The sequence below is a fragment of the Anolis sagrei genome, chromosome 5, assembly GCF_037176765.1.
Source record: "Anolis sagrei isolate rAnoSag1 chromosome 5, rAnoSag1.mat, whole genome shotgun sequence".
Lineage (NCBI taxonomy): Eukaryota > Metazoa > Chordata > Lepidosauria > Squamata > Dactyloidae > Anolis > Anolis sagrei.
This window is the reverse complement of record NC_090025.1, coordinates 30,398,226-30,425,611: the sequence shown is the minus strand read 5'-3', so window position 1 is coordinate 30,425,611 and position 27,386 is coordinate 30,398,226. Positions and strand designations below refer to the sequence as shown.

The window sequence follows — 27,386 nt, the reverse complement described above, 5'->3', positions numbered from 1 at the left end:
CCTATATGTACTTTGTTCATATTATGCTGGCTTATTCTGCAATTCCCAGCGATTTTGTAATGCATAGTTTCATGCTGGATGTGTGTTTCAGCGTGCATTGGGAAAGTACACTTTGTGGACACTCCAATTTCAAGATGGCTTCAACTGCATTTTAATGCCAATCTGGAACTGCTCTGTTAGTCTCAAAGTTGCTTCAAGGTTCCAGACTAACACAATTCTGTCTTTGAATTTTGGGGAGTGCGAAGAGTTAATATGTCTCTTCCCTCCCCCTCTCCCCAACATAAAAAGGAAAAAGAAAACAATTAAGTGTATACTTTCTCTTGCTCATGTGGCCACTGACAATAACATTCAGCACTGCATTTTAAAAATTGGGTTGCTTATAAGCAAATAATTATTCAAATGTACACTGACCAATTCCTCTCTCATTTATTCCTTCATATCCTAGACACTGTTGGTTTACATCACCTGTGGGCTGTGGACCACCAGTGGGCCGCAAGGACGAAAATCAGATCTGCAAGCCTCCTTCCTCTTTAATTTTTGCTCCTTTCATACCGCCTGCCACTCCTTCCCTGTTGCTGACCATGGTATATGTTCTGTAGCAGAAATTAGAGCTGATGTGGTCTAGCCAATGCAATTTTCTGAGTCAGCACCCCAAACAGAATCTAAAGTTGACCAAAAACCGTTTTTAACCCTTTTGGTATTAATGTTGGAGAGTGGTCCCTGGTCAAAGTGGTCCTTGGTCAAAAAAAGGTTGGGAACCACTGGTTTACACAGAGTATCTCTGGTAGGTTGCATAAAGGGTAGTGATAATTGTTGACTTGCTTGTGGCACAAATAAATCTTATTAACTTTTAAATGCCTGAAAATCCGTGAAGTGTAGTGGTTTCAGCATTGGACTATGAAGATGTTTGGCCATGGAAACCCACATGGGCAAGACATCTTCTCAGCCTCAGACAAAAGGAAGGACAAATATCTTCAGAACAAATCCTGCCAAGAAAACCTCCTGATAGGTTCACCTTAAGGTCACTCTAATTCTCAATATCTTGAAGTCACACAACAAACTCTATATTCCACTTGTGTACTCAGAATTTGTGGAAGCAGTGCCATCTCCTGGCAAAACTGTGTAATAACTTCTACAGTTCTACTCTGCCAGTCCAAGTGTGCATCTTGTGCTGCTGTTTGGAACTAGAACTTCAAATATTACTTTTTTAAAAGCCAAGTTATGTCAGCCATCATTGTGATTACACAAACAGGTCAGTGTTGGTTACAGTTAATAGTTGTTACAGGGGAAATTAACTTATTTTGTCAGTTCACATCAACCCAGGCAATGCAACTACGCATTCGGTGCTAATGTCTGGACCAGACAGCTTGGAAAGTCAGCTCCCTCCACCCAGGGTGAACTTTCTTTCTGGTAGTTGCAGCCATCTCTTTCATAAGGACAAAACTGCCTGAGCCAAATTTGAGAACTGCAAGTAATATGCAATGCAGAAGAGCTGCAGGTTTTGGAATCCCTGCAGGGCCATTGAGACCAACTGGGGGAACCTGGGAGCCACACACTCTCAAGCACAGCGATTGCAATGGCAACCTGACTTTGAATAAATCTTGTCAAGATAATCCCATGACATGTTCACCATAAATTGAAAATGACAAGAAGGCACACAACTATCATCATTTACCATAATCTTAATTAGGACTGTTGGGAGAGTTCACTACATCAGCTCAGTGGGGTTGAGCATTGTGACAATTATCATATTATTTGTTACATTCAACATAGTGATTTTAGGTTCTTATAGATGATCTGCACATGCCTCAGGTACCTAAACAAATTGTCTCAGATGAACTGGCAAGTCAGTTAATTTAATTTCAGATATTCCTTTTGCGATACCACAGATGCTCTGTGATTGAAGGCCTTTCAATCTCAGAAGGCTGCAAAACCATAAAAGAAACCAAACTTTGACTTTCCTTCTCCCACATAGCCAACATAGTTGCTTTTTAAAGAGAGTTTCATGTCAAAGATCCTTTGCCTTTTAAAATGATCAACCATTTTCTCCTGTTTTTATTCAGAGCTTAAATGTTATTATGAGTTCTCTTGACATTTTATGTGACCGGATAAGGACAAAATCTTATAAATATCTTAACCTTTAAAATAACTTCAGAAAATGTTATTTGAGTGCTGCTCCTGCGGTGAAACAGGCAACTATCAAAACAGGGCTCTTTCAATGATGGAATCAGTTTTGGACACTCTTTTGCAGATTTGGAGGGTATTAACTGTTGCTGAGGAAAATGGAAGGAAAAAGGAAGAGGGGCCGACCAAGGGCAAGATGGATGGCATCCTTGAAGTGACTGGATTGACCTTGAAGGAGTTGGGGGTGGTGACGGCCGACAGGGAGCTCTGGCGTGGGCTGGTCCATGAGGTCCCGAAGAGTTGGAAACGACTGAACAAATGAACAACAACAAACTGTTGCTGTTTAGCCACACCATTATGATCTTTGTTTTCTCTTTCCCGGTTCATTTTGTTCCTGACTGCTACAAAATTCTACTTAAAATAATAATAGTGATATACTAATAAACTTTATTTATATACTGCCCTATCCCCCCAAAGGGAGTCAAGGTAGACAGTACTGAAAGCTAGACAAAACCACATAGCATTGAAAATAGCCGTTCCACAAGCCATTTGCCTATCTTATTTTACCCAAAGGAGAGTTTTTGTATCTAAGAAAAAGGGCAATTGAGTTAAAGCCAATTAGTCATGCTTAGAATAGACAGAAAATGGCAGGGCTTTTGTTAGGCATGAACAATGTGTCCCAGTGATTTCAATTAAGTCTCAATTCAGCCCAATGTAACCATCAACTGAACCTAAAACAAACAGAAAGACATAGGCAGAGATACAAAGATATTGTGAGAAAACTGTACTGCCATATCTAAAAGAAGCATATGGTTTTAGCAAAAGGTTATTATGCCCTGAATACTCTTCCTTCCAAATCTATAGGATAGTAACATAGATACTGTAAAGAAGGGAAAACACTCGTGCTAATTTAGTAAAAAAGATGTTTAATGCATCATGTTTTCAATATATTTTTGGAAAAGGAAAAACTATTTTCACATAATTTTGCACATTTCTATCAATCTCCTAATGTGTTACATGTGGCTTTCTTGTGTGCATCTACCAGTATGCAGATCAAAAGTAAGGTTGACACGACATGTATTTCATTGAACACACATGCCCTGATACAGAGAACCCAAACATGTCAGATCCACACTTTCCAAAGGATGCACAGACATCACCCATCATCTAAACTCATTTTGTACACCACGTGACCTATTAAGATACTAAAGCGTGGACCATCTATTTGGGAGGGTTAGGAGTAGAGATATAAGCCCAAATCAAAATACTCTTCACAATCTTCCAATTCTAGCTACTCTTCCATGTTCTCAAAATGGGATTAGCACGATCAGGTTTGACTGATGGCCACACCCACTCATTATTATCCTTAGGGGGTTTTTTTATCTGGTCATGGTGTTCAGCCTTGATAAACTCTCATTTTCAATACATAGAGACATGTAAAAAACTATTACTATTCCCTCCTTTAAATTTATACAATTTATTCTCTCACAAGGAGACAAAACAAATCCTGGTGTAAAATGGATGCACAGCGTTATTACTTTTAGCTTAAATCATAAATGGAGGAAATAGAAGAACAGTGTTTTTACTTTGTAATGTAATTCTATTTACATCAGTAACACTTCAGAATACATTGTTTTGTTTTTCACAGTTGAGAAAAATAGACACAAATTTGTTAATAACCCAACTGCATGTAACAAATGTTGGTATTTATAGTAGTAGAAATGAGAAAACAGTTTCTTCCTTAATCCCTCTTTATTCATTGTCTCTTTGGAGAGGCGTTTGGGTTGTGAAGGTTTTATTATCCAATCTTCTTCACAGCTAAAAGCAAATCCAATCTGTGCTTCATAGCAGTCACAAAAAGGCACTAGCCCATTAAGTAGCCCCTAGAATAGAAAACATTGAGAGTTAAATGTGTGTAAAATGAAAGCAATAGTAGATGGGAATGATACTAAAGGAAAAGAAGAAGTCCTTCAAAGCAAGTACTTTTTTTGCAAGAATCAGCAGGAAAATTATCTGTGTGGGTCGCATGTTTTGGCTGCACACACAGGTATACATAGCTGAAATCTGTTCATTTTTTTCTCTTTGGTGTTTCAGGTTTACTGCAACTCACATTTTTATAATATTCTAATAATATTTATGTGATTCCATGGCTGTCATTTTCTAACACCAAGAAAAATGTCTATTATGCAAACTATGTTGTTAATAGCCATGGCCTTTAATTTTACTTATTTTATAAACACATACATGCTCACAAACATCTCCCACCTCTTTCCTAAAGTGGGAGGGAAGGGACTAAAATGACTTACATATATTTAAAACAAAGTCCAGTTAAAATCTTATTTACAAAAGTTGAAAAATAGTTAAACAACTATTTTTAAAGCACAAAGTGGAAATTGAAAGTTTAAAAATATTTAAAACTCAATTAAAAGATGTAGGTACAGCACACCATATCCAAAACGCACCCTGTCCCATAATGTAATCACCAAAGATCTGTCTAAATTAAAAGGTCTTTGCCTGTGGCAGAAAGACAAAGGAAGAGAACCAATGGAAACTCTACTGCAGAGGTGTTAAACTTATGACCTTCTAGGTGTTTGGGAGCCCAACTCCCAGAAGCCCTAGACAGCTTGTCCAATGCTCAAGAATTCTGGAAGCTGAAGTCCACAACATCTGGAGGGCCACAAGTTTGACAGCACTGCTCTAGTGGAAGGGAGTTCCACAGCCTGGGTGCAGCCACTCAGAAGGCTCTTTTGCATGTTCCTGAGTTCCTGAGTTGAAGATGGGGCTGAGTAAAAGCCTGTGTCAAAGATCTTAAAATTTGGGTCAGCTCATATAACAATATATGGTCTTCTAAATAGTCTGCACTCAAGCAATGTAGAGCTTTAAAGATCATAACTAGTATGCTGAATCTTCCAAAAAATGAACCAGTAGCAAGTGAAGCTGCTTCGATTAGGGTGTGTCTGTGTGAGAGATGCTCCCTGCATAATGGCCATTGCTGAAATTTGCCCAGATATGAAGCCAAGTATATGTCCTAGATGTGGATTTAACATTTAAGGGGGAATGTAATCTCTTCCAGCATAGGCCAAATCTCTATTCCCTGATCTGCCTTATGACTGACAATGAACACCTGTTAACAGAAAGTGGTTTAGTGTTGAAACAGCTTCCTTTGGATTAGATGGAAAAGACAGATGGAATTGGGTGTCATCAGCATATTGTTGTTATTCTTGTTATTGTTATTTAAACCTGGCTTTTCCCCAAGATTGGGACTTAAAGTAGCTCACGACCTAAAAAGCAATATAATTAAGGGTCACCCCTCCCAGAAGTAAAACAGTGTTCCTGAGTTCCATTCCAGAGAGGTGTCCCAGAAGAATACCACTGTCAATGGCATCAAAATGCACTGAGAAACCCAGCAGAACCAACAGGGACACACTCCTCTTTTCTAGTTCCCAGCAAAGGTCATTCACCAACATGACCAAAGCTACCCGCATAGCCAGGCCTGAAAATTTAACAAACCACTTGTAACATTTCAGCCCAGGTCACTTTCCTTTCCTTAGGCCTTAGTTAAGCTTTTGGATTTTGATGAAGTTTGGAAGGAACAATAAAAAATATAAGAGGGGAAAAAAAGTTGACTTACGGCAGTTTCATCCGCATGAACACTCTTGCCATAAAGAAACTCAGCAGAACGCTGACAAAGCCAATAAAGAGCAGCAGAAATCTATTCAGCTTTGGTATATTTGGTGCATTGGAACGATCCAGAATAATGAAACCAAGGCCTCCCATTGTGAAGAGGAAGCTGGAAGCGAGTCCCTCCATGATATACTGTCCATTTACTCTGCATACAAAATGAACAATATTAGAAATATAAAAAGAAGAGACATAGAGAAATACAAAGCAACTAACTGACTAGTAATTTCAGGGCAAATTCCATTTCAGATATGAAAGGCAGAAAAAAAACCCTCCCAGTTTCTATGCTTGCTGCAGGGAAAAAGAATGCTATTCAAAGAAGGTTAAAATGTCCCAGAAATAAGAAAGAATTGAATAGAGTGACTGTTTTCATTTGATCATGCATTTGGCAATCATTTTTTATAAAAACTAGGTTTCTTTCCAGGAAGAGCCATCTCAAATGTATCAACCGCCAGTGATCTCTAGCCTTGAATTTCAATTATGACCACCTCTCAAGTGCTCTCTAAAACATAATGATCATATGACTCCTTCTATCAACAGATGGGATGAATCATACCGAAAATCATCTTGGTTTTCATTCTTGACAGCAAATCCATACATATGTAGTGAAGATCTTTATTCGAGTTGTTGAAAAGGTCTGGCATGTATACTAAGCGTTTACCAACCTGTTTGATACCCATTAGCGAGCATGAATTCCATGCAGGTCAGTGACCTAACAACCAAAAGGGCAAACCAAAGAGGAACAGACTCCTCTGTCCACAATAAGCCTGTACAGTCAGCCCTTCACATTTGCTGGGGTAGGAATGGGGAGTGGGGGACAGAACCCTCATAAAAGTGGAAATGTCACAAATGAATAGCTATCATTCTTATCGAAGAGAACACCTTTCTAGCAATCTCTGGATCCTCCAGCATGACTGTTTGTTAGCCCTATGTCTGTGAGCAAACTTTACTAATGAATTGTTAGGTGTCTTTTTCTTTTACTTCTCATTCCTAGCCATTTCTTTGTATTTTTTAAATTAGCTTGCTAATCCTTTGTATTTTATTGCTACCAACCTCTCAGCAGGATATATATTTTGTAGGCCAATAACTTCTGTGTGTGTGTTTAGAAAGTAAAAATAAGATGGCACATGAATTTCTACACATTTTCTTACATGCAGGCAAAAGTGAATCTAGGTCATGGTATTTTGGCACACAATCTAACATGCAAAGGGACAGCACAGAGAGATTGTGTTAATATAAACCTTTACCTGTAAGCTAAAAATGCCACTGGCCTCTGATGCCCATGTTCATCTGTCATGGAGCCAACACTGGGAGGTTCTACAATCACATCATAAATTATTCCTAAAAATAAATAAAAGTATAGAGAGCTTAAATAATTTGTCATAAACAATTCAATTAAACATTTTCTATGAAAATTCTTAATTTGAACGGATTGGTAGCATATTGTTGGGCTTCAATCCAAAATGTAAAATTGGTGTGTAGCTCGGATGGCAACTGAAGATGCAAGACTCTGAAGGCTTACCTTTTAGTAAAGTTGGCAGAATGTGTTCAGGAATTTCCAGTAGCTTTTGAGTCAAATTCAAATATAAATAGAAAAGCAAACAGTTGTGTTTGGTAAGTTATGTTTTCAAGAACATTTAGACCAGAGCTTCTCAAACTGTGCTCCTCCAAGTGTTTTGGACTTCAGCTCTCACAATTCCTAACAGCTATTAACTTGGTTGGGATTTTTGGGAGCTGAAGTCCAAAATACTTGTTTGAGAAACACTGATTTAGACACATAAATAATTTATCGCACCACAAAAACTCACATATATTTCTGTGCTTCTTTTTGGCTTATTGGCTTATCATGCATCTTTAAGTCTTGTAATTCTTTTTTCATATCAGGAATGACTTAAGAAACTGCAAGTCACTTCTGGTGTAAGAGAATTGGCCATCTGCAAGGATGCTGCCCAGGGGACGCCCGGATGTTTGATGTTTTACCATCCTTGCAGGAGGCTTCTCTCATGTCCTCGCATGGGGAACTGGAGCTGACAGAGGGAGTTGAACCTGCTCTCTCCAGATTCGAACTGCTGACCTATTGGTCAGCAGTCTTGCCAGCACAGGAGTTTAAACTCATTGTGCCACCGGGGGCTCTGGAACACATACTGTATGGCTGAGCCACATAAGGTATGGTCAAAAAGCAACAAGAGGGAAAATTACGGATGAAGAAGAACATAGAGAGCTACTATCTGAAGTATAGAAAACCTGAAATTTATATATTGAGTTTAAGAAGGACAAGACCTGCCCTGTCTCTCCCTCGCCCTTGCTGAGTTAACTGAGTACCAACTATCTTGAAAGCAGCTTGCAGCAACTAAAGTAACCTGAGGAGAAAGGGGAAACAATATCAGAGCCTGGTCAAAATAGTGTCAGTTATTAATGATGAGGTTGCTGGGGAGGTTGTGGGTGGGAATTGGAGTGGGGGGGGGGGTAGTGAGTTTTAAGTGTAATTTTAATTGTATTTATTGTATTTCAACTTTATATCCACACACAACTATTTATGTTTGTATATTTTTGTTTTAAATTGCTATTAGATTGTGTGGCTGTTAGCCGCCTTGAGTCCCTATGGGGAGAAAGGTGGGCTACAAATAAAGTTAATTATAATAATGCATTTCTGGCAGGAAAAGGATTATTTCCTTTCCAGGATGCACATGGCCCTGTCAAGGTTGTGAGCCTTTCAAGGTCTGGCTGCATATCTGTGGGAATGTCCTCTTTTGGACATCAGTCTAGAGCAGGCTCTCAGCTGTTGTTTTGTAAAGGATTGAAGACCTTCCTCTTTGATTCATCAGATTAAGGTGCTGAGGTATTTCTAAGTTTGTGGAGATGAGTAGTGTGGTTTACGGGGTATTTCATGTATAATTTATAGCATATTGTATATTTGTATATTTTAAATTGTATTGCAATGCTTTTAGTTTTGAGTTGCTTTGACTCTCCGTATGGAGAGAAAAAGCAGGATATAAGTAAACATAATAGTAATAATCCTTCATCCAAGTCATTCATAACGATGTTGAATCAAATTTGCAAAATTCAAAACTGCAAATGCAGAGGGGATACTTAATCTTATTTTGGTTTTACCTTCTAAAGGTCATTTAAAGTGAGAGAAAACATACAGGCCTCTACCCCTTATATCTAACCAAGCAGTGAATGGTAACACAGATTAGGTTAAAGGCTTTGATCCTTAAAAAAAACTAAGTTTATTGAGTTGGTTGGTCAGAGTTTTACCTCTGTGCCATTTTCATGCGGATGCCGGTAGTAATATATTAAGGTAAAAAGGTAAAGGTTTGCCCTGACATTAAGTCTAGTCGTGTCCGACTCTGGGTGGTGGTGCTCATCTCCATTTCTAAGCCGAAGAGCCGGGATTGTCCGTAGACACCTCCAAGGTCATGTGGCCACTGGCATGACTGCATGGAGCACCTTCACCTTCCTGCAGAAGTGGTATCTATTGATCTACTCACATTTGCACGTTTTCAAACGGCTAGGTTGGCAGAAGCTGGGCCTAACAGCAGGAGCTCACCCTGCTCCTCAGATTTGAAATGCCAATCTTTCGGTAAGCAAGTTCAGCAGTTCTGCTGTTTTAACCTGCTGTGCCACCAGGGGTGCAAGTTGTAATATAGTACTTCCAGTCAAATTCATCTTGACACAACTGAAGACAGGAAATGTGCAAAGGAGAGAAATCACTCTTGCGGTTGCTAGGTAACCAACCACATGGTGATCACCTCTGCTTCTGGACTACAAGGCACTCTTGTGTTGCCCAGCAACCGTCCAAAAAAACCATGCAAATAGCTCCTCTTTCTGTCCCTATTTCCCAACATTTCCCTTTGTAGTTTATTGTTAATGAGAAGGTCTAACAGCTGCTCTTTCTTCAATGCTGGAGACACCTGATGAAGTTTCACCCTGGTTGGGGGCAAACGGATGGCAATCTCGGGTTTGAGCTACATCTACCATGTCCCAATCAGTGGAAATCATTTGCATGGATCACTGTATTGTCAAGGGCAGGGGTCCTCAAACTTTTTAAACAGAGGGCCAGGTCACAGTCCCTCAAACTGCTGGAGGGCCGGGATATAATTTAGAAAAAAAAAAAAAAAACATGAATGAATTCCCATGCACACTGCACATATTGTATTTGTAGTGCAAAAAGGACTTAAAACAATAATAAAACGAAGAACAATTTTAGCAAATGTAAACTTATTAGTATTTCAATGGGAAGTGTGCGCCCACTTTTAACTTATGTGATAGGACTCTTGTTATTGTTGTTGTGTGCTTTCAAGTAGTTTCAGACTTAGGCTGACCCTGAGCGAGGGCCAGGTAAATGACCTTGGAAGGACGCATCCAGCCCCCAGGCCTTAGTTTGGGGACCCCTGATCTAACAGCTGCTCTTTCTTTGCTGCTGGCTACACCTGATGGAATTTCACGCGGATTGGGGCAAACACAATCTCGTGTTGTGTTTGAGCTACCTCTGCCATGTCTTAATCAATGGAAGTCATTTGCATGAATTACTGCATTGTCTAGGGCAGGGGTCCTCAAACTTTTTAAGCAGAGGGCCAGGTCACAGTCCCTCAAACTGTTGGGAGGGCCAGATTATAATTTGAAGGGAAAAAAAGCATGAATGAATTCCTATGCACACTGCACACATCTTATTTGTAGTGCAAAAAACACTTAAAACAATACAATAATTAAAATGAAGAACAACTTTAACAAATATAAACTTATTAGTATTTCAATGGGAAGTGTGGGCCTGCTTTTAGCTGATGTGATAGAACTTTTGTTATTGTTGTTGTGTGCTTTCAAGTCATTGCAGATTTAAGATTGACCCTGAGCGAGGGCCAGGTAAATAGCCTTGGAGGGCTGCATCCAGCCTTAGTTTGAGGAACCCTGATCTAACAGCTGCTCTTTCTTTGATGCTGGAGACACCTGATGGGAGTTTCACCCAGGTTGGGGGCAAACAGATGGCAATCTCGTGTTGGGTTTAAGCTACATCTGCCATATCTTAATCAGTGGAAGTCATGTGCATGAATCACTGTATTGTCTAAGGCAGTGTTTCTCAACCTTCCTAGTGCTGTTACCCCTTAATCCAGTTCCTCATGTTGTGGTGACCCTGAACCATAACATTATTTTCATTGCTACTTTATAACTGTAATTTGGCTATTGTAAATATCCAACATGCAGAATGTATTTTCATTCACTGGACCAAACTGGGCACAAATACTCGATATGTGGGGTTCAGGAGACTGATTTTGTCATTTGGAAGTGGTAGTTGCTGGGATTTATAGTTCGCCTACAATCAAAGAGCATTCTGAACTCCACCAATGATGGAATTGAACCAACCTCGGCACACATGACCTAAAGAAAATACTGGAAGGGTTCAGTGGGAATTGACCTTGAGTTTGGGAGTTATAGTTCACCAATCTCCAGAGAGCACTGTGGACTCAAACAATTGTGGATCTGGAGCAAATATTGGCACAAATACTCAAAATGACCAAATGTGGACAGTGGTGGAATTTGGGGAAAATAGAGCTTGATATGTGGGAGTTGTAGTTGCTGGGATTTATAGTTCACCTACAATCACAGAGCATTCTGAACCCCACCAATGAGAAAATTGGGCCAAGCTTCCATGCAGGACCCCCATAAACAACAGATAAATACTGTGTTTCCTGATGGTCTTCGGTGACCCCTCTGACACCCCCTCGCGACCCCCCCAGGGGTCCCGACCCCCAGGTTGAGAAACACTGGTCTAAGGCCTAAATATCATGCAATCTTGGAAACTAAGCAATCCCATGCAATCTTGGAAACTAAGCCAGGTCAGACATGGTTGGCACTTGGATGGGAGATCCAAATAAACAATGTCTAAATGAATGGATACTCTAAAGCAGCCATAGGCAAATTTGGGCCTTCCAGGTGTTTTGGACTTCAACTCCCACCATTACTAACAGCCTCAGGCCCCTTCCTTTTCCCCCTCAGCCGCTTAAGCCGCTGAGGGGGAAAAGGAAGGGGCCTGAGGCTGTTAGGAATGGTGGGCGTTGGAGTCCAAAACACCTGGAAGGCCCAAGTTTTCCCATATCTTATTTATAGTGTTGTTTTGATGATTTATAGTGTTTTACAAGATTGCAAAAGCTATCACAGGTTGAGCATCCCTTTATCTGAAGTGCTTGGGACTGGATTCTGATCCCACCCCCCTGGATTCTGGGATACTTGCAGATAGCCAATATCTTGGGAGATGGGGCCCAACTCTGAACCCCTTCTCCAGGCCGTGGGCAAGTGTACCTCCCGTGATGAGGAAGTAGGAGACCACCACCAGCGCGTAGACCGTCATGGCGGAGGGCATGTGCACCCAGCTGGGTCTCTTCAGCTTGAGGTTGGGGCACTCCAGCACCGTGAACGGGATCCGGTACAGCGCCTCCATGCCGACTCCGAAAGCCCCGCTCTCCCTTCAGGAACAGCAGCCACAGCTCTCACGCCCACCACCACTTCCGTACCGGATTGACCCACCGCGGCCACCGTCCGACAGAGGTGGAATCGAAGCAATCTAGAATAGCCAGGTCCTGGAAGGTTTATAAAATTAACTTCGCCCAGAAATAAATAAAGCGCGAAATACCTGACAGAGAAAGAAATAGGGGCATAAACAATATTAGTGTAGTTATATATGAATTAAGCTTTTTTCCCCCCTACTCATATGTTTCCGGGTAAAACGCCCCCATGACTGTTTATATATCTGCTAGGATCTTTGAACGTACGACGTGGCCTTTTGCTGGCTCGACGTGGCTGAGGGGAAGGGCCTTTTGAGAGTGGGCGGAGTAGATGAGATGTTAGCCCCGCCCATTTTGAAAAAGCCACGCCCACATGAGGAAGCGCGCGCGAATGGGCAGGGTAGATGAGATGTAAGCCATGCATATTGTGATAAGCCACGCCCACATGGGGAAAGCGCTCTGAATGGGTGGGGTAGATGAGATGTAAGCCACGCCTATTGTGCTAAACCACGCCCACATAGGGGGAAGCGCTCTGAATGGGCGGAGTAGATGAGATGTAAGCCACGCCTATTGTGCTAAACCACGCCCACACGTGGGAAGCGCGCTGAATGGGCGGAGTAGATGAGATGTAAGCCACGCCTATTGTGCCAAACCACGCCCACACGGGGGAAAGCGAGGTGAATGGGCGGAGTAGATGAGATGTAAGCCACGCCTGTTGTGATAAGCCACGCCCACATGGGGAAGCACAAGTTCTTAGTTCCAATCATTCACACTGTTGTTAAACCCCTGTGCCAGCAGGACTGAAGACCGACAGGTCGCAGGTTCGAATCCGGGGAGAGGCGGATGAGCTCCCTCTATGCGGGGACATGAAGAGAAGCCTCCCACAAGGATGATAAAACATCAAATCATCCGAGCGTCTCCTCGGTAACGTCCTTGCAGACGGCCAATTCTCTCACACCAGAAGCGACTTGCAGTTTCTCAAGTCGCTCCTGACAGGTAAAAAAAAAAAATCACTGTTGTACTTTCTGTAGGTTGATTCTACACTGTTGTATCCATTTGTGTAATGCATGGAATAGTGGGATTTGTAATTTGGGGAGGCACTCTTTGGTAGTGCAACTTCCAACTCCCATGATTCTATAGCTTTGAGCCAAGGCAATTCAAGTGTTGCTAAACTGCATTAATTCTCCAGTTTAGATACACTCCAGGATTCTGCACTTTGTGCATCTTCTGAAGCAAACCCTGCTGAACCTTATAGGTCTTGCTCATATATGAACAACTACGCTAAGTAAAATTTGGTGGCGCACTGGGTTAAACCCCTGTGCCAGCAGGACTGAAGACCGACAGGTCGCAGGTTCGAATCCAGGGAGAGGCGGATGAGCTCCCTCCATCAGTTCCAGCTGCTCATGCGGGGACATGAGAGAAGCCTCCCACAAAGATGATAAAAACATCAAATCATCCAGGCGTCCCCTGGGCAACATCCTTGCAGACGGCCAATTCTCTCACACCAGAAACAACTTGCAGTTTCTCAAGTTGCTCTGACACGACAAAAAAAATGATTTTTTTTCTTCTGCTCATGACTTGACAGTGTTTCTGGTGTAATTGTGCAGTACTTATATTGGGAGTTGTTACAGCGTGCACCTACATCATAGAATTCATGCAGTTTGACACCTTTAACTGCCATTCCTCAATGCTATGGAATCATGGGAAAGGCACCACCAGGGTCTGGTGGAGGAGTATTGGATGAAGACCTAATGAGACCAAGGTTTGAATCCTCACTTTGCCATATAAATTCACACTTACAATTTTATTTGTAGCAAATCTTTCTGAATTAAGTCTTGCCAAAGTAACCGTAGGAGTCACTTTCAAGGAATTGACTTGAACTCATCCAGTGGCTAATGCCACATAGGCATACCCATGTTAAGTATTTACAACTTCAAAGAATTTGAACTGTTCCAGACATATTGAATGACACCTCCTTGATCTGATAAAACAATAGGTAACAGAATCTACTGAAATAATTTAAGAGATTCAAGATAAGTAAACAAATAGCTTCAAATACTTGTTAAGAGTATCTACCTTGACTTTTTGTTTCCCATATTAAAAGGAGTGACAAAATAAAGTATACCTAACAAGTTGTTTTTCCTCTCAGACACTCCAGTGATATATAAACCTCACAGACCTCACATCTCAGGATGCCTGCCAGATGTTTCTGGAACATGGTCATACAGCCCAGAAAACTCACAGCAACCCAGTGATTCCAGCCATGAAAGCCTTCAACAACACATATCCTGACAAGACCTGGTAATAGCAGTTAATACGTAGTTGCTGGGACTGACTATAATATGGCAGAACTGTTCTTCAAATACAAGGCCTCTGTATATTCCCCATCTTGAACTGTCTTACAGCCTGAGCTGTAAAGCTTCCTGGTTTTTCAAATCATTCGCCAATGTATAATTTGGTGCTTCAAACCTTAAACCTGTTTCTGGGTATATTAGAGTTGCCGATTCCAAAAATGGCATTGGCTTTTCCCTATCAGCTCTAGCTTTTGGGATACAGAACATTCATCAGCTCACCCATTTAAAAAAATCCTGATAACCACATCTAAAAAACTAGAGCTGATGCAATTTTCTGAATTGCTCCAGATACTTTTTATAAAGTATGGCTATTTATATTTATTATTTCACAAGCGAAATGCTATCCTATGTAAATAAATATTCCACCCTCTCTCTGCCTGAGCAAAGTTGTGATCTACACGCCAGTCACTTCATGTGATTGACTGACATTCTCCTCCTCAGCATTTTAGTGGCATTACTTGGCCCTTTTGCTATTTCCAAACAGAGACACCCATTCCTCCCCTTCCAAAAAAATCACACGGGGAAAATTATTTTTTCATTTATTATTAGGCAGACAATACAAATGTTCACTTTGATTTCTGACTTTGTGCTTGGGCCTTCAGCACTTTGACAACAATTTTCTGTTCCTCGATAAGGAATGCTCGCTTGATTCTAGGAGGGAAAAAATACAGTTTCAACATCAAGCATTTGTCTCATCACAAAGGATATATTCAGACACAATACAGAAAGAACACAAACAAGTCCTTTACTTGATATGCTCAACTTCCTAGCATTCATCCATCTTAATGAATCACTTCTCAATCTGACTGAACTGTGCCTATAAATTGGGAATTCTGTAATGTTCAGAGCAAAGCTTAAAGAAAAGCAAGTGTGAGGAAAGGATCAGCAGAATATTTATTGAACTAAACAAAGGTAGTAATTTTGCACCTACGCAGTTGCTGGGTCAGGTATTGTATCTATTGCATTCTGGCATCTTCAAGATTTTGGCTTAAATGCACTACATAAATCATTCAAGAATAGATTGGTGGCAGAGTACCAAGAATGTTTCTGATGCCTATCATACAGACTACTGATGCCAGTGGTTCTGTTCTCATCTACTAGGTAAATCACAGAAAGTACTCAAGGACTGCCTCTAGCTCCCACATCACAAACTAAGCTGTGTGGCGCTCCAAAGTACAATTTTATTTGTAGCATTAACACCTATATACATTTATTTTAAGGATCAATGAGAATTTGAAAGTGCTTTTCCGTGAGCAATGAAGTGTTAGGACTCTGGAAAATTTCAAGAAAAGAAACTATCATAACTAATGGAGAAAGAATACTGTACCAGCACAATATCAAAAACCTTAAATAATGATCTCAGTTATAACAGGAAATGAAGTACAATTGAGGTTTAATAGAGTTTATTCATTTACCACCTTTTGCTGGTATCTCAACTCTTCAGAGTAAGGTTACCAACTGCAATCCAGTTCATAAACTGGTGACTTCAAATTTTTCCTATTGTAATGGCATTGCATAGATTGGCTGTGAATCTGTTTTCAAGCAAGGCCAAGGCATTAATATTATATAGATAGATAGAAAACAGATTCACAGCCAATAAAGGTTGGGAATGGCTATGCCCCCTCCATCCCCACACCAACCACACACAAACTTTGAGGATGGGAGAGGGCTTGATGGTTTTAAGAGATTTATTATTTTATAGCTTATTGCTAACACTTTGAGATTCTTTAAAACCAAATATAAAAGTATTATAAATATAGAGAAGGCTTTCAAATTTGAACAGAACTCAACATAGTTATGGAGAAATCCAGTTACAACTGGGAATTATAAAAAGAATTTAGCTACACATTGAAAATGAATAATGGCCCATGGCGTCCAGCGGAAAAATAATGAACAGCATCCATTACCTGTCACGAACACACTTAGCGCACATGGACCCTCCATAGGCTCTGCTAACATGCTTCTTTGTTTTAGACAGCCTCATAAGAACTTTGGGACGAACAGCCCGAACCTGTAAGGAGTGAAAAGACATGCCTATAAAAACAGCCCACTCCTTATAAGATCTAAAATTTGAAGTATATTAAAAGGGAATCAATTTTTTTCCATGTCAGGAGCGACTTGAGAAACTGCAAATTGCTTCTGATGTGAGAGAATTTGCCATCTGCAAGGACATTGCCCAAGGAACACCCGGATGTATGATGCTTTGCCATCCTTGAGGGAGGTTTCTCTCATATCCCCACATGGGGAGCTGGAGCTAACAGAGGAAGCTCAACCTACTCTCCCCGGATTCAAACTGCTGAACTGTCAGTCAGCAGTCCTGCCGGCACAAGGTTTTAACCCATTGCGCCACCGAGGGCTCCGGCAACCAAATGAAAAGATGGCTTGCACACCATCATGTTGCTTCTTAGTCTAAGTCCATCACTTTTGAGTAACATTATTCTCTTAAATGAACTGTTGATGATGATGATGATTATTATTATTATTATTATTATTTTTACTGACACAAAAACACAATACGTCACAGAAAACGAGATATATATGCTGGATTTCATATCACAAAATCACAAGTTGAACACTTATTATTTATACCCCACTTTATCTCCCCAAAGGGGACTCAAAAGTAACTTGACATAAAAGCATTAATATACAATTTAAAATATAAAAATACTGTATACAAACATTAAAAGAGAATTAAGCACAAACAGCACTTAAAAATCAGTTAAAATCAGCTGTTAAAAATGTACACACTTCATTTGGGTTCAGTGGTGTTGCCGTTTTAACATTATGCTGTTTTATACTGATTCAAACTTAGTGGAAACAAGAAAATATAGAAACATTAATAGTATTATTTTTATCTCTTATGGGAAAAACTGGACAAACAAAGACTATAAAAGTTTTTTGAAATTCTCACTTTTCACATGAATATACAACCCTATTGATCAGTTTTCCAAGAGATGAATGGAGAAAATGAATCAACTACATTCAAATTGTGGGATGTGTTTCCTGATGCAAGTCACTGAGCAGGATACCAGAGCTCTAGGAACTGATCATTTACTGCCTACCCAGTTTTAATGACCAATTTTAAACTTTTTTTGGTTTATAAATTGTTGTTTAATCCTTTATTAGTCCTAATTCTACATCTTGTCTTTAATATTTATTTGTTAAAGCTCAACTTTAGTTATTTCATGCCTAATTTGTTGTAATGTTTTACTTTTTCTTGATGCTGATGTTTAATTTTACTTTAAGTTATGATTGTTTGTTTCTGATCACACTTTACGACACAGAATGTGTGTCACTGTTTATTGTGAATGCCCTGAATCCCCATGGGGAGATAGGGTGGGATAGAAATAAAGTTGTATTTTATTATTATTAATATGTATTTTGTTGAAATGTTTTATTGTATGTCTTCTATGAAGTGTTTTCAAATGATTGTATGTTTTGATTATGTGTTTTAGCAATGTTGCAACTCGCCTCAAGCCGTGAGAAGAGGCAGGTAAGAACATAATAATAATAATGCTGAAAGCAAAAAAATCTCACTGAAACTAGAATGCACCCTCAAACAAATATATGACTGGAGTAGTAAGGATGGTCGTGCTATTTACAGGAATATGCTGCAAATCTGCTTTTTAAAATGTTGGTAGTTATCAATACCTGCATTTCATTCCCATTGTTCTACATCACTAGAGGTCAGTGTATTACTTTATATCTGGGTGAATATTAAGGTAAAAGTAGGATCGATTAATGTCCCCCTTGAGTTTCTGAAGGGAAGTTGATTTGCTCTTTCAATTTCTTTGCTAGGATTTTGTTCTGAAGAAAAAAAATGCCCCCCAGCCCCTCCTATCCATATAGTACAGTGGTTCTCAAACTGTGGGTCCCCAGATATTTTGGCCTTCGACTACCAGAAATCCTTATCCTAATAGTTGGCAAACCGGTTGGAATTTCTGCAAGTTGTAGGCCAAAACATCTGGGGACCCACAAGTTGAGAACCACCAATATAGTATATAACAGGCATGGGCAAACTCACACACCCATCACTTTTTCCTATACACCCCACTATTTATAGGAAAAAAATTAACACGAAGGAAACAGAATAGACTTACACCACGAAGTCTTCCTGGGCACACACCACACGCAGACTTTGGTGCCTTCCCTACTTTCTTGGTGTATAGGTAAACAATCCTGTTACCTGGTGTTCGGGACCTGCATAGATCAGAGAAATAGTCATTTCACCAAAGTGTTACAACATAAAATTAATAAATGCAATTCAGCTACAAGATTTATCGAAATCATACTTACAGCCTTGTCTTGTTAGACGCTGTGTTGTAGGACAGCCTACGACGGTATGTCAAACGCTGAACCATTTTGTCTGTGCAATGAAAAATAAATATAAACTTAAGAAAACAATTTTTTAAGATGGCAATATTATATTTACAACAGTAAATGTGTCTTCAGCAATTTTGTTACTGTTTTAGACTGAACCAGTATTCACCAGCATGTATAGATATCTGCCTTCTACCACATTGTTTTTATTTGTTTTACTGTAAATAACAATGTACATTGTATGGCTCTATATAAAAATGATGGTGACAATAATATACACTGCCTGTTTAAATATTTCAGGAAATTCTCAGGTAAGCAATTTTAAAGAAGAAGGGAACAGCGCTTCATATAGGGCATATCTACATCTTAACAGTACACTCAAAAAGAAGTTTGCTTACAAAGTGTTTTGGGCTTCAGCTCCCAGAAATCCCAGCCAGCTTATCAGCTGTTAGGAATTGTGAGAGCAGAAGTCCAAAACATCTGGGGGAGCACCGTCTGAGAAACTCTGGTCTACACAATTTGGGATTTATCATCCTGTATACTCAAAACACATCTTAAAGGTGAAACCTAAGAAATGACAACAAGCAGTGGTAAAGGGGGCTTCAAAGGGAAAAGATATGAACACAGGTGATTGAATCCTAAGCTATATCCCAAAGAATCATCTTCTCGTGCGTCATTTTGTTCCCAGCCACCATGGTGAACTTCATGTTAGCGGGGGGGGGGGGGGGGGGGGAAGGGGGGCCATTGTGATCCAAAACCTCGCTAGAATTAGAGCCTGGGAAGACTAATCTGAAGACTCCCCATTGGGGAGATGGTGGCGGGGTATAAATAAAGTTTAGTATTATTATACTTTAAGAAAACACAAGTAAAAAGTACTTTCCATCTTTTCCTCAAACCCACCCAATTTTAAAATCCGAATGAAGCACAAATACATAAATGCTAGGGTCTAGTTGTGGCTGTGAGGAAGCAGAAATTAACTTTCACAGAATATATAGAGGGAGACAGGATTAGAGAGATGTGATAGGGCGACTAAAATGATCAAGGGTCTGGAGAACAAGCCCTATGAGGAGCGGCTTAAGGAGCTGGGCATGTTTAGCCTGAAGAAGAGAAGGCTGAGAGGAGATATGATAGCCATGTATAAATATGTGAGAAGAAGCCACAGGGAGGAGGGAGCAAGCTTGTTTTCTGCTTCCTTGGAGACTAGGACACGGAACAATGGCTTCAAACTACAAGAGAGGAGATTCCACCTGAACATGAGGAGGAACTTCCTGACTGTGAGAGCCGTTCAGCAGTGGAACTTCTTGGCAGGGTGTTGGACTGGATGGCCCATGAGGTCTCTTCCAACTCTTTGATTCTATGATATTGTTAATGTTTATCTTTACATATGCAGGTTGAGCATCCTGATTTCCAAAATTGAAATTGTCCACACAGGTGACTGAGACAGTGACACCTTTGCTTTTATTAGATGGGGTTTCATATGAGGTTGTTGTTTTTACAGTTAAGTCACTGTTTTATATGCTTATGTATTGTTTGTCATGTATGGCACTTTAAGTGCCTTTGTGAGCCACTGGAGCCCTTTATTATTATTTATTATTATTTCTGATAATTCAGTGTACACAAAATTTCTTTCACACACCAAATTATTAAAAACATTATATAACATAAAATTTCACGGTTGGACTCTCCAACATATCCCATTATGTACCTACATACAAATACAGGTGCAAAAATATTTTACAAAATACTTTCGGTCCCAAGTAGTCTGACTTGGCCACAGTAGTCCACGCGCCGGTTACATCCCGTATAGACTACTGCAACGCTCTCTACGTGGGGTTGCCTCTGAAGACTGCTCGGAAGCTTCAATTGGTCCAATGAGCGGCAGCCAGGATGCTAACAGGAGCGGCACTCAGGGAGCATACAACTCCTCTGTTGCGCCAGCTCCACTGGCTGCCAATTTGCTACTGGGCACAATTCAAAGTGCTGGCTTTAGCCTTTAAAGCCCTAAACGGTTCTGGCCCGACCTATCTGTCCGAACGCATCTCCTTCTATGAACCAGTTAGTACGTTAAGATTGTCTGGGGAGGCCCTGCTCTCGGTCCCGCCGGCTTCACAAGCACGCCTGGCGGGGACGAGACAGGGCCTTCTCAGTAGTGCCCCCCCGGCTGTGGAACGCCCTTCCTACAGACATTAGATCGGCCCCCTCCTTATTGGCATTCAGGAAGAGAGTGAAGACCTGGCTCTTCGAACAGGCTTTCAACTAAGCAGTGCAATTGATTGATTACTGGAATATGGATCAATGGACGAGATCGGATGCGGATTCTATTGATGAGACGTGATGGATTGTTGTTTTCCTGTATCGTTGTATTGATGTCCTGATGTTAATTAATTGATATTACTGTTTTAAATGATTAATGATTTTGTACTGTATTGTTGATACTGGTTGTTAACTCCTCTGAGTCGCCGTTGGCTGAGAAGAGCGGTATACAAGTGAAGTAAATAAATAAATAAGGCAGTGTTTCTCAACCTAAGGGTTGGGAACCAAGGAGGAGGGGGTGGCCAAAGACCATCAGAAAACACATTTTCTGTTGGTCATGGGAGTTCTGTATGCCAAGTTTGGTTTAATTCCATCGTTGGTGGAGTTCAGGATGCTCTTTGATTGTAGGTGAACTATAAATCTCAGAAACTACAACTCCCAAATGACAAAATCACACCTTCCCCAGCCCCATCAGTATTCAAATGTAGGCATATTGGGTATTTGTGCCAAATTTAGTTCAGTGAATGAAAATACATCCTGCATATCAGATATTCACATTACGATACATAACCTTGAGTTTGGGAATTGTAGTTTACCCACATCCAGAGAGCACTGTGGACTCAAACAATGATGGATCTGAACTGAACCAAACTTGGCACGAATATTCCATATGCCCAAATATGAACACAGATGGAGTTTGGGGGAAATAGACCTTGACATTTGGGAGTTGTAGTCACTGGGATTTATAGTTCACCTCCAATCAAAGAGCATTCTGAACCCTACCAACGATGGAATTGAACCAAACTTGGCACACAGTTCTTCCATGACCAACAGAAAATACTGGAAGGGTTTCGTGGGCAGTGTCCTTTGGTTTTGGAGTTGTAGTTCACCTACATCCAGAGATCACTGTGGACTCAAACAATGATGGATCTGGACCAAACTCTACACAAATACTCAGTATGTCCAAATGTGAACACTGGTGGAGTTTGGGGAAAATAGAATCTTAACATTTGGGAGTTGTAGTTGCTGAGATTTATAGTTCACCTACAATCAGAGCATTCTGAATCCCACCAACGATAGAGCTGGGCCAAACCTCCCACACAGAACCCTATGTGGGCCACAGCAACGCGTGGCAGGGGATGGCTAGTAATATTATAAATGTTATGTGTATATACAATATATTAAAGGATATTGTATAATCATACTTCTACTTTGAGTAACATTCACAAAACGTATTTTACATAAGAGATTATTTGACAGAAAATTTCAAACGACGTCATAACATGTATGGCTTTGCATTAATATGTTAGTAATAATATGTATGGCTTTGGAGACTCGAAGGCCTCATTTGAGCCGGTAGGAGGAGAGGCCTTCCCTTGACAGCGCCATCCAGGCTCGTTTTTTCTCGTTCCTCGAAAGCAAAACCCCTTTCGTTCTTTCCCCCAAAGTCCTGGCCACCCCAAAAATTACTCTTAAGCTCCCCCAAACCTTTTATCCCACCCGATGGAAACGGATTGAACCCAAAAAGAGAAGCAGAAAAAGGCCTTACCACCAGCTACCGCCGACGCCGGAAGAGAAAGGAAGACTTGGCCGGAAGAGATGCTTCAAACGCGAACGCAAAACCCGGAAGTATGTTTACGCGTTTTCCGTACACAATAGAAGGAAGACAGGGCGCCGCCATCTTGTACGGCAATAGGAAGAAACATAGGAAGGTCTGAATTTGGGAGGGAAGTTATGCGGCTGTGTTATACTTCCAGATTTTAAAAGTGTGATGAAAAAGTTAGTATGTTTAATATGTGTGGAAGATACATATAGAAAACACAGAGTAAGTTATGCATTTGTTGTTTTTAAAGGCATATTGCACTATGCTTGGTTAAACCACACCTGGAATATTGTGTCCAATTCTGTGCATCACAATTGAAGAGAGATATTGACAAACTGGAATGTGGCCAAAAGAGGGCGACTAAAATGATCAAGGGTCTGGAGAACAAGCCCTATGAGGAGCAGCTTAAAGTGCTGGGCATGTTTTGCCTGAAGAAAAGAAGGTTGAGAGGAGACATGATAGCCATGTATAAATATGTGAGAGGAAGTCATAGGGAGGAGGGAGTGAACTTGTTTTCTGCTGCCCTGGACACTAGGATGCGGAACAATGGCTTCAAACTACATGAAAGGAGATTCCATCTGAACATTAGGAAGAACTTCCTGACTGTGAGATCTGTTCAGCAGTGGAACTCTCTGCCCTGGAGTGTGGTGGAGGCTCCTTTGGAAGCTTTTAAAAAGAGGCTGGATGGCCATCTGTCAGGAGTGGTTTGAATGTAATATTCCTGCTTCTGGGCAGGGGGTTGGACTAGATGGCCCATGAGGTCTCATCCAATTCTATGATTCTATAATATATCTATATATATCTATATATAATGCTCTGTGCATAATGAGTTCCTTAAAAACAAAAGAACCAATGAACAAAATCACACCAAATTTGGCAGCAAAACGTCTCACAATACAAGGAGTGACCATCACTCAAAAAATTATGATTTTGTTATTTGGGAGTTGTAGTTGCTGGGATTTATAGTTCACCTACAATCAAAAAGCATTCTGAACTCCATCAGCGATGGAATTTAGAACTCTCATGACCAACAGAATATACTGGAAGGGTTTGGTGGGCACTGACCCTGAGTTTTGGAGTTGTAGTTCACCTACATCCAGAGAGCACTGTGGACTCATATAATGATGGATCTGGACCAAACTTGGAACAAGCACTCAATACGCCCAAATATGTACACAGATGGCATTTGGGGAAATAGACCTTGACATTTGGGAGTTGTAGGCACTGGGATTCACAGTTCACATACAATAAAAGAGCATTCTGACCCCCACGAACGACAGAATCGAGGCAAATGTCCCACACAGAACCCCCATGACCAACAGAAAATACTCAAGGCCATCCAATCCAACTCTCTTCATCAAGGCAAGAAAACATAATCAAAGTCCTCCTGACAAAGAGCCATCCAGCCATCAATATAGATAGATGGATAGATAGATAGATATGATTCACACACACACAGAGATATAGTATAGATTTGAAAAGGACCCTTAAAGAAGGACAATGATATTTTGCATGTTCCGGGGAGGGCAAACCAGACACTCTCCACATCAACACTGACAAAGAAATAGCAAGAAATACTCTTTACCCACAAGCATAAAGAAATTACATATATTAGAGACCAACACTTTCTCATTCCTTTATTTTCCAAATCAACAGACTGGCCCACAGCAATGCGTGGCAAGGGACAGCTAGTTGTACGTATATATATCTTGTAAGCCGGTCTGAGTCCCCTTTGGGGTGAGAAGGGTGGCATATAAATGTCATAAATAAATAAATAAATTTGAAAACTTTTTTCTGTTGTATTAAAAGCATGCCAAATGAAGTTCTAAAAGAACAGCACAAAATATCAGAATTAAACCTCAATTCATTTCAAAATTACTGCATTTAGCTTCCACCAGGCGACAAAACGTTTGTAGAACTATGCTCTCATTTAATCTTGGGGTGCATCTACACTGTCAAATAATGCAGTTTGACACCACTTGAACTGCCCTGACTGCTATGGAATCTTGGGAGCTGTAGTTTTGTGAGGCACCAGCACTCTTTGGCAGAGAGGGATAAAGACCTTGTTAAACTACAATGTCCCAGATTTATTGTGCCGTGGCAGTTAAAAGTGTATTATTTTTAGAGTGTAGATCAGGTATGGGCAAACCTGGGCCCGGGGGCGAGATGCGGCCCCTTGGGCTTTTTTCTCTGCCCTCCTCTCTCACCATCCTTTCCTTTCATTTCCTCTTTCCTTTCCTTTTTCCTTTCCTTTCCTTATTTCCTTTCCTTTTTCCTGTCCTCTTTCCTTTTGTTTCCTTTCTTCTTTCCTTTCCTCTTTCCTTTCTTTTCCTCTTACCTGTCCTCTCCTCTCCTCGGCTGTTAGGAATTGTGGGAGTTCAAGTCCAAAACACATGGAGAGCCAAAGTTTGCCTATGCCATTAATTGCATAATTGTTTGTTTGGATCTCCCATCCAAGTGCTAACCACATCTGACCTTGCTTAGGTTCCAAGATTGCATGGGATCTGGTGTGCTTTTGATATTCAAGCCCTAGACCAGGGGTCCTCAAACTAAGGCCCAGGGGGCCGGATACAGCCATCAAAGGTCATTTACCCGGCCCTCGCTCAGGATCAACCTAAGTCTGAAGTGACTTGAAAGCACACAACAACAACAACAATAACAATCCTATCTCATCAGCCAAAAGCAGGCCAACATTTCCCATTGAAATACTAATAAGTATTTGTTAACATTGTTCTTCATTTTAATTATTGTATTGTTTTTAAGTGTTTTTTTTTCACTATTAATAAGATATGTGCAGTGTGCATAGGAATTCATTTATGGTTTTTTTTTTTCAAATTATAATCCGGCCCTCCAACAGTTTGAGGAACTGTGACCTGGCCCTCTGCTTAAAAAGTTTGAGGACCCCTGCCCTAGACAATACAGTGATCTATGCAAATGACTTCCACTGATTTAAGACTGGCAGATGTAGCTCAAACCCAATACGAGAAGGCCATCCGTTTGCTCCAACCTGGGTGAAACTCCATCAGGTGTCTTCAGCATCAAAGAAAGAGCAGCTGTTAGACCTTCTCATTAACCATAAACTACAAAGAGAAATGATGGAAAATAGGGATAGGCAGAGGAGCCTTTTGCACGGTTGCTGGGCAACACAAGAGCACCTTGTGGTCCTGCAATAATCCCCTAGCAACCGCAAGAGTGATTTCTCTCCTTTGCATCTTTCCTGCCTTCAGTTGTGCCAAGATGAATTTGACTGGAAGTAGTATATTATTACTGGCATCTGCTTAAAAATGACACAGAGGTAAAACGCTGACCAACCAACTCAATAAACTTAGTTTCTTAAGACCGAAGCCTAAGAAGTTACCATTCACTTCTAGGCTGGATATAAGAGAAAGAGGCCTGTGTGTTTTCTTTCCCTTTGAACGTGCTTTAGAAGGTAAAACCAAATTATAATTAAGTATCCCCTCCACATTTGCAGTTTTTAATTTTGCAAATTTGATTACTGTACCGTTCAACATCTTTATTAATGACTTGGATGAAGGATTATTATTATTATTATTATTATTATTATTATGCTTTTTCTCTCTATATGGAGACTCAAAGCGGCACACAACTAAAAACATTGCAATACAATTTAAAGTATTAAAACAGTATTAAACATTATTAAATATATTATATCATACTAATAGTATAATATACTGGTAGTGTTTGTGTGTATATATATTTAGAGGGGGGGGAGGTATAATAATATAGTACAATGTAATAATATATAAGTATATTGAAGGAAAAGGAATAGAGCTTGCAACACTGATAAATGGAACGGAAAGGAAATGGTTTTGGCACTCTACTATAGCTGGCTTTTAATTGCTTAAATCACGTTTATTTTATTGATTTTATATTACTTGTTTTAATTCACTGTATAATTATAATATTGTATTGTTTGCTTTTACTATGTTGGGAGCCACCCTGAGTCCCCCTGAGGAGATAGGATGGGCTACAAATAAAGTATATATTATTATTTATTTATTATATTTATAATAATATAATAATTGCATATTCTACATTACATATAATATTAGTAATAATATTGCAGTATAGTGGTATAGTATAGTTTAAGAATATATAATACTAATAAGCTATTCTTATAATATATATTATACTGTATATACATATAATACTAATAATATTATAATGTAATTCAATATAATAATAATAATACAATACAATTCTTATAATATAATATATTATACTGTATATACATATAATACTAATATTATAATGTAATTCAATATAATAATAATACAATATTATTGATACTAATATATTAAATAGAACACTACTGATAATATATAATATATAATGATAATACAGTTTTATTGTATATTTGTATATTTTATGTTGTAATGCTTTTAATTGTGAACCACTTTGACTCTCCGTATGGAGAGATAAAGCAGAAAATTAATTAATTAATTAATTAAAAGCATATAAAGGGCAAGTTTGGAGATGACACCAAATTAAAAGAGTTATCTAAAACTCCAGAGGACAGGATTAGAATTC

General features: G+C 39.9%; 2 protein-coding genes across 2 annotated transcripts; both read right to left on the bottom strand.

Annotated features, from left to right (window-relative positions):
• Positions 1–3,033: 3,033 nt before the first annotated feature.
• On the bottom strand, positions 3,034–12,388 carry OSTC (oligosaccharyltransferase complex non-catalytic subunit). Its single transcript, XM_060779109.2, has 4 exons — positions 12,103–12,388; positions 7,053–7,146; positions 5,756–5,953; positions 3,034–4,007 (listed from the first exon to the last, which is right to left on the bottom strand). The coding sequence occupies exons 1-4, from the start codon at positions 12,239–12,241 to the stop codon at positions 3,989–3,991; spliced, it is 450 nt and encodes a 149-aa protein (XP_060635092.2). The 5' UTR covers positions 12,242–12,388; the 3' UTR covers positions 3,034–3,988.
• A 2,794-nt stretch (positions 12,389–15,182) lies between these two features.
• Positions 15,183–22,871, bottom strand: RPL34 (ribosomal protein L34). The gene is made up of 5 exons (XM_060779114.2): positions 22,782–22,871; positions 18,956–19,025; positions 18,760–18,859; positions 16,567–16,670; positions 15,183–15,310 (listed from the first exon to the last, which is right to left on the bottom strand). Exons 2-5 carry the CDS (start codon positions 19,018–19,020, stop codon positions 15,226–15,228), a joined length of 354 nt encoding a protein of 117 aa, XP_060635097.1. The 5' UTR covers positions 19,021–19,025; positions 22,782–22,871; the 3' UTR covers positions 15,183–15,225.
• Positions 22,872–27,386: the final 4,515 nt, after the last annotated feature.

Bases quoted from the DNA above. Each gene is read 5' to 3' on its own strand.
- OSTC (XM_060779109.2), bottom strand. From the start codon at position 12,241: ATGGAGGCGCTGTACCGGATCCCGTTCACGGTGCTGGAGTGCCCCAAC. The intron at 7,147-12,102 runs GTACACTTGCCC...ATTTATTTTTAG, and splicing joins CTACTTCCTCATCACGGGAG to GAATAATTTATGATGTGATT. The intron at 5,954-7,052 runs GTAAAGGTTTAT...TTTTGTATGCAG, and splicing joins GTGGCATTTTTAGCTTACAG to AGTAAATGGACAGTATATCA.
- RPL34 (XM_060779114.2), bottom strand. From the start codon at position 19,020: ATGGTTCAGCGTTTGACATACCGTCGTAGGCTGTCCTACAACACAGCG. The intron at 18,860-18,955 runs GTAAGTATGATT...TGATCTATGCAG, and splicing joins GCGTCTAACAAGACAAGGCT to GTCCCGAACACCAGGTAACA. The intron at 16,671-18,759 runs GTAAGTCTATTC...CACTCCTTACAG, and splicing joins GCCCAGGAAGACTTCGTGGT to GTTCGGGCTGTTCGTCCCAA.